General features: G+C 41.2%; 1 protein-coding gene across 1 annotated transcript; it reads right to left on the bottom strand.

Moving 5' to 3' along the window:
• Positions 1 to 216: 216 nt before the first annotated feature.
• Positions 217 to 6717, bottom strand: LOC109487575. The gene is made up of 5 exons (XM_019791582.1): positions 6699 to 6717; positions 3965 to 4162; positions 1301 to 1426; positions 504 to 799; positions 217 to 222 (listed from the first exon to the last, which is right to left on the bottom strand). Exons 1-5 carry the CDS (start codon positions 6715 to 6717, stop codon positions 217 to 219), a joined length of 645 nt encoding a protein of 214 aa, XP_019647141.1.
• Between the last annotated feature and the right edge of the window lie 787 nt (positions 6718 to 7504).

Genomic DNA, 7504 nt, shown 5'->3' with positions numbered 1-7504 from the left:
TTGTTTAGTTACTAATAACTACACACACACACACACACACACACACACACACACATATATATATATATATATATATATATATATACTATATATATTCTGTCACCAATTAAGTAAATACTACATTTACATAATTCATGCATAATGTGATGATCGCCTCTAAAATCCCCCCCATTTTACACTAAAGATGTGTACTTTTTGTATAAAATATGCCCGTTTTCATAACTGGAATGTCATATATTGCATATGTTACATATATTGAACTCTTATTTTAGAACAACAAAGGAATGTGTTCATTGAATATGCAAATTAAGTCGTTATTTGCATCCCATTGAGTAAATATCTGCTTTACTGAGCTGTCTATCCCAAAGAACTGAAAGCTGTCTTTCATTTATGCATTATTTTTCTTAGATGGAAAACACTCGGGTATCAGGCAAGTGGTATTACACAGACACACACAAAGACACACCACCGCGCAAAAATTGTCAGTAAATTATGCAACCTACAATCCATCGGAAACCACGATAAGCCAAACCGTAAGCCCTGCCTATTCGTATGGGTCTCCTCATGTCCCCAGGTTCATACTCAATGCCCTGCCTTTGAACCAATGTCCAGCGGTCGTTTAACCCTACAACATGCTCCTCTCCGCGTGTCAGGTTACAGTTGGGGCCACTGGTGCTGCAGTTGAAACTGTCCAGCAGCTCTGTGAAGTCCTGTACCAGGTCCGGCATTGCCTCGGCGGTGGTATCAGGGTAGGTACTGGGGAACTCTTCTATGTCGTCCTGGAGACTTTGAATGGGACCTGTGTCGTGATTGTATTTGACAAGAATTAGAGGATCGACGGAAACGTTTCTGGTTAAATAGATTGGAGTATACGTATAAATAGTGCCAATGTAAACTTAAAAATGGCCATCATTACCTTCGTCAAAAGGTTATGTCTTAGGTACACTGTATATAGGAGTTGCTGATGTTTTATAAATAATCTGTTATATCTCAGGGTTTGTTGCATGTATCCTTATGATATTTACTAGGTAGGTTGGGGTTGAGACAAAAAAAGTAACACAAATAACAAACGACGAAACTAAAAGATCTCTAGTTTATCTAAGTCTATCTTCATATTGCTAAAAAATTACAATAGAATCAACAATATAGAATTAAGTAAGGTGAACATGGTGATGCAGATAACCCAAGATTTAGTACCATGCAACAGTGCGTTCACCCTTACCTTAAAGAGAAATTAGCCTTTTTAAAAGTTTAATAAATCAACAGTATACAATTTTGCTATTGACAGATGACCGCTAACCTTCAAGGGTATCGTCTGCTGTAAGGTTGTCAAACTGCGGGGACGGGAAAGCGAAAAGTTGCTCCTGACCAACCGTCACGTTGTAGATCAGATTAGTCACAAGCCCCATCTTGGTCCAATGTTGGGATGTTTCATTCCCGATATGAATCGGCCCGGCTGGTCCCTTCAAGGTAATATTACCTAACAAAAAAGAGAAACTAACACGCCACCTCATACTTTCTAGCAGCTCGCCAAAGTCATGTGCCTTCGCCAAATAATTCTAGCCTGACATATTTGTCAGGATTGTCATTATGCAAATTAGGTCCTCATAGAGCCTGCCTCATTTGCATAAATATTATCATTTGATGATCTTCTTTCCCATGGCACTAGTTGCCCGAAGATGGAAAGTATTATCTTAACAAAGCTTAAAGAGGGTTATTGTAGCTTGTTACATATTATGCAAATTGACCCTAACTAAGGCCCTGTTCAGACGAAAGCGATGAAATCGCATTGTAGACTGGTTTATTTGCAGAAACACATACTTCATACATACATAGTACAGTAGGTTAGAAGCTTTTTGCAGCCAAAGGCTGAATTGAGAAGCTTTTACAAATTTTTAAAAAATTACATGACTAATACATAATATATATACATAAAAAGTGCCTTGAGAGGCATTAAACACCACTTATACGCTAGAATAATACACATTTATGCTAAAACTACATCATACAACTTCTGTTGGCAAATTACTTAGGTACAACTGACAATAATAAAAAAGTACAATTACATCATGTGCAACAACATAAAATGAAATCTACTGTATGGCAAGGTTATTCAGTATGTTCAGCATTGTGGGGACAGGACTGCATAAATATCTTTTTGTCCCAATGGGTGGTTTGTAGCGCCGTGTTTGCCTTAGCTGCATGTTGTGTGAGTGGTTACTAACTGGGGGTAGCCAGGGGGCGTGCCTAGACCTAGTGGCTGAAAGGGCAAAGGCCCGGCACAGGGTCAGTCTCCGTTCAGACAGACGTTGGAGGTCAAGAGTTGACAGGGCCTCGGAATACGAGTGATAGCTTCTACCCAGCATGATTCTGCATGCCCTTTTCTGGATTTTTCTATGCTGTCAGATTGTTTTTTTGTTGATACCCGCATTCCAACAGGGCGTGGCATATTCAACTATTGGTCGAATATACCCACAATACACTGTGACAAGGTCAGAGCTTGGGAGGCCAGCTCGACGCAGCCTACTTAATAAGTATAACCTTTTACTGCCTTTGGACACCATGGCGTCAACTTGATCAGACCACCGTAGGTCAGAGCGTATGTGCAAACCAAGTAACTTTGCTTGTGTAACTATGCTAAGTGGCTGACCTCCGAGAGTCAGTGGCTGCATTACTGGGGGGGTTCTCATGAAGCAGAAATACATTGCTTTACATTTTTTGGGGTTAAGTAACATGGAGTTCGTTTCGGCCCAGGTGTCCAATGAGTCAAGGTCAGTCTGAAGTTTAGTTGGGGTTGACACAGTTCTAACTTCTCCCAGGTTCATGTCATCGACATACTTCCAGTGTGGATTATTAGTATTAGGTTTTGCGTCATTGATCATGGCGAGGAACACCAGTGGGCCCAGTAGAGTACCTTGGGCCACTCCACACGTTAGTGTTTCCCAGCTCGATATAGAGTCCTGATACCTAACACGCTGCCTTCTGTTTGACACAAAACTACAGAGCCAGGGGATCAGTGAGGGTCTTGTGCCCATGGATATAAGTTTGTTAATGGCAGTGGTGTGACAGACTCTATCGAATGCTTTCGAAAAGTCAGTTAGTATTAATGTGCCAACAGTGCTTTTCCTCTCAGCTCCCTCATAGAAGAAATTTAGGAGGTCTATAAGACAATGAGTCGTTGAGCAACGCTTCATGTTACCAAACTGCTTTATGTCTACGTTTGGGAAGATGTCCGAAAAAATCCATGTGCTGATAAAACCCTCACAGATCTTGGCAAACTGTGCGGTCAGTGAGATTGGCCGGATCTTCATTGGATACATCATTGGATGTAGCTTCCACCGAGGCAGGATTCAAGTGGCCCCATCTGAACGCTCCAAATCACATTGAAACCGCCTCGGCCCAAACCACGTCGGGAGGAAGTTTGATGTGCCTATTCTAGGACGAGCTCCACCGCGGCTGGTAGACCACGTCGGAATTTGGCCGAGGTAAGCTGGGAGGGGGCATCAGCAAACAGATCGTTGATACGACGCTACCTTGCGTTTTTCAGCAAACACCAATGATTGTAGTTTAGCCTAATTGTGCTTGGGCACGATTTCGAACGAACGTGTTGCACGTGGACCAATGAGATTTACCCGAATCGCGATTCCACCGTTCTCGTCTGAACAAGGCTTTAGAATAGGCCAGCTGTGAAGGTTAACAGTATTTTGCGGAGTAAGGTATGAGATCATGGATCTTATGGTGCTGACTTGATATGTTCCTGATTTTTAGTTGCAAATATTTACTAGTATTGGAGCCCCCAACAGCTTCAGAGAAAGAGGGAGTGGGACAGAGAGAGGGAGTCTCAGAGGCAGAGAGAGACAGACAGATAGATAGACAGACAAAGGCAGAGAGATAGTTAGATAAGATGTACATGTAAGCACCGTGGATTACTCAGAAAAAAATTATAAATGAGGCAGTTTTGTACCAGCGTCAAGCAGTTCTTCCAGGTCTGTTAAAATGTTACCCAAGCCGAGTTCCGCAAGGGTTTGTGGGAGTCGGTCGGCAAGGCTCGTGACTTCCGTTTCCAAGACGTCATAGTTCACACACGGAGGGAGTCTGTCCACCGGACCTGTCGACCACAGTTCGGGGGGGAGGTAACTTGGCCTCACCAGTCGACAGGGACCTGGAACAAGAGGGACGGGACGGACGATAGAGGCTTTATTCACGGTTCTAAAAGTAAAGCCAGATTTACAAAGTTAACTACAAACTACAAACTTAGGCTTTATTACGAACCGAAAAGTACAGCTAATTAGTAAGGGTAACTACAATCTACAAAATAAAAATTCGGAGCGTAGAGGCTAAAAGTGCAGCGATTTTCGAGAAATAAATAAACACTATAAGAAAAATACACTACAATAAAAACACAGAGGATAGAGGCTTTATTGACGCAGCTAAAAGAAAAGCCATTTTTGTAAGGTTAACTACAAACTTCAAAATAAGAATACACAGGATAGAAGCCTTATTGACGCAGTAAAAATGAGAAGACGACAGTTTCGTAAGGTTAGCTATAAACTACAAAAATAAAAATGCAAAATAAGTCTTTTAGTTTATGTGATATAGAATTTAAGGAAAATGAAGTGAAATACCCAACTCCACTTAATCGTTTAGTAATTACTAGGACAATTTATCCTACGAATATCTGAACAAGCTCAAGCTGCAAACATAAAGTCATTATCGCAAATAAAAAATGTCAAGTACTCTATCGGTGAAACTAACCGTCAAGTGTCTAAGTGACTTAGGAATCACCTTAACACCCAAAAAAAGAAAATTCCTTTCCCAGAAGATTATTTATGAAGAAAAAAAATGCCACAAATCACCATTATAAGTTGCATCGTTAATCGGAAGAATCGCCACAAGGAGTAGAAAAACTCGGAACCTGTAAAACGAAAAAAAAAAACAGATACATGTATATGATGTCATTTTAAAATGACGTAGGTACGTTGACATATGGCTCTCTCTTAACTTTGGTATAGGTGGGTAGGTCTTACTGAGACCTCGAAATGATTAGATTTTGGCCCCCTGGTGGCTTGTTATGACGCTGCAGCAGAACTTCAGGTTTGATATCTCGTCATCTGGACATGTAAGGGTCACGAATTTTGGATGGCAAGTAGCCAAGGTGAAGGTGTCGCTTGTTGTGTTGTGTGTGTGTACATGTGTTCTGACTTAACGCAGACGAACTATACTTTTTTTTAACCAGAAAAAACACTTGATCAGTGACGACAATATGACACACCCCACGCCGACAAGCCACGCCAACATGCGTGGAGAACTGCTCACTGTGACGTGTATAAAGTGACCTCTTACCCCGACACCTCAGGGCATGGGCGTTTCTTGTAGTATTACGATCGCGCTCTGTGAATATCGCAAACTGAAATGCATATACGCATTCCCTAGCACGCAAGAATATAATTTGTTATCTTAACAAGCTTGTGTGTCAGTTCCAAAAAGCAACTATGAGGCACAAAAGTAGGTGACTTCTTCTCTAGCATAAAAGCTGCCTGTCTCACGGGCAATTAGCCAGATTAAGCCAAAAATAATCTGAGAATGCCGCAGGGTACGTACATTGTACGGCTAAACTGTCAGTTGAACAGTTCGGGAGTAACCAGCGACGTTATTCCGGCAAAAAGGAACGACCACGGGAACGTTCCACTAAAACCCACAATTTCTTAAGATATCAAAGGCAACGGTTACTTTGGGGTTGTATACATGTTTTTATAATATTTGTTATCATCTCATGTAACCCTCTTTCTGTTTTTCTCGGTCCTTTTCGTGCACATTGGTTAATGAATATTCTAAACTAACAGGTTGTTCCATTATATACCATCATACCGGTTAGTACATGCATGGGCAACTTTTGTCGTGGCTGTTATTTTACACTGATCTACAAACCCCCAAGGCTCAATTAAGCGCGGCAGTTTTACCTGTAACAAATAGTCGTTAAAACGTAATAAGGCTTCTTCTTGGTCGTCTTTCGTAGTTGAATATGACTGCAAAAGGTTTTTGCAGTCATATTCAACTACGAATTAAAGGCTACAAATATGAGAAACTAATTAAAAAACGTAGCTATGTGTACATAGCCGTTATCATGAAAGGTATTCTGGGTGAACTAAAGGTCTACAGTTACGTTGTATCTAATTGATTATTTCAAGTATGTTTAAAATTGTACCTCCTTATTAATTAATTGAAAACCGTGTTAAGATACAAGACGTGGTAGAAACGTGAATCAGCAGACACCCCGCGGCGTTCTATAACATATAACAGTTTTTTGTGCGGACAGATACCTGACTAATCAATACAATTCAACGCCCATGTAAGTTGTTTAAATATTACTTAAAAGCAAGGAAAAGGTAAACAGCTAAATTTTGTTCTAACGGAACAGTAAGAGTAAATCATTCAGGCACAGGTCGCAACTACCGAAACACCAATGCACTGGTATTGATACATACACATAACGTTACGTACCTTAGTGTGAATATTGCACTGGAGTATATAACTTGTATTGAATTACACAATTGCATTTATTCTTACCACAAATATGAAACTTTAGTACTGAAGAAGATGAAAACATTTTGTGGGGCGTTGAAATCAGGGCATATTGAAACATCTCTGATTTGACGAGTCTTTTGGAAAGCATTGGATTTTTTTTCAAAATAAGATACCTGAAAACTCTTTCGTCATACCGGTACCCAAACCTCTGGACTGGCACTGTACTCGTACCTGTACCTGTATCTGATGTTATATTTTGGTGCGCAGTTTACAGCTTGGTGCACGTTGAACACAAAGAAACCATTCCAAGGACACTCAGGTCAAGTGAAGTCTACAACGTGATACATAGTGAGACAGTTAACTCCCAAAACAGGCACAACCACCAGTTTGTTAAGGTTTACACGTCTTGAAATAAAAATAAAAAAACTCACTCACCCCATCCTGACTCTCTATCTGCTTCTTTTATACAAAGACGTTGCTTGCTAAGGTAGGCAGAAGAGAGGGTGTAGCTTGTTGTGTTGTGGGTGTGTACATGTGTTCTGACTTAATGCCGACGATCTGATCTTTTTGAAAGGTAAAGGTTGTACATGTATAGTGTGTCCTCACTTGACACCGACAATCTGCTCTTCTGAGGCAGAAAAACCTGTTCCTCAATGACGACGAAGCCTAGCCAGGTTAACAGTATAATTGCATAGCGGAAACAATTGTTCATTGTGACGTTTAAGGTGACATTTTATCAGACAGTACAGGGTAAAGTGTTTTTTTGCGACGCCACGGAAGCGGAGACATATCATATCAGAGGAGGGAGACGGAGAGAAAAGGGAGAGAGAGGGAGAGAGAGAGAGAGGAGGGAGAAAGAGAGAGGAGGGAGACAGAGAGGAGGGAGACAGAGAGGAGGGAGACAGAGAGAGGAGGGAGAAAGAGGGAGAGAGAGACGAGGGAGGGAGAGAGGAGGGAGGGAGAGAGGAGGGAGACAGAG

This window comes from Branchiostoma belcheri, unplaced genomic scaffold, assembly GCF_001625305.1.
Source record: "Branchiostoma belcheri isolate BF01 breed outbred unplaced genomic scaffold, Haploidv18h27 scaffold9, whole genome shotgun sequence".
NCBI lineage: Eukaryota > Metazoa > Chordata > Leptocardii > Amphioxiformes > Branchiostomatidae > Branchiostoma > Branchiostoma belcheri.
The sequence above is the reverse complement of the archived record's forward strand: the minus strand, read 5'-3'. Positions and strand labels throughout refer to the sequence as shown.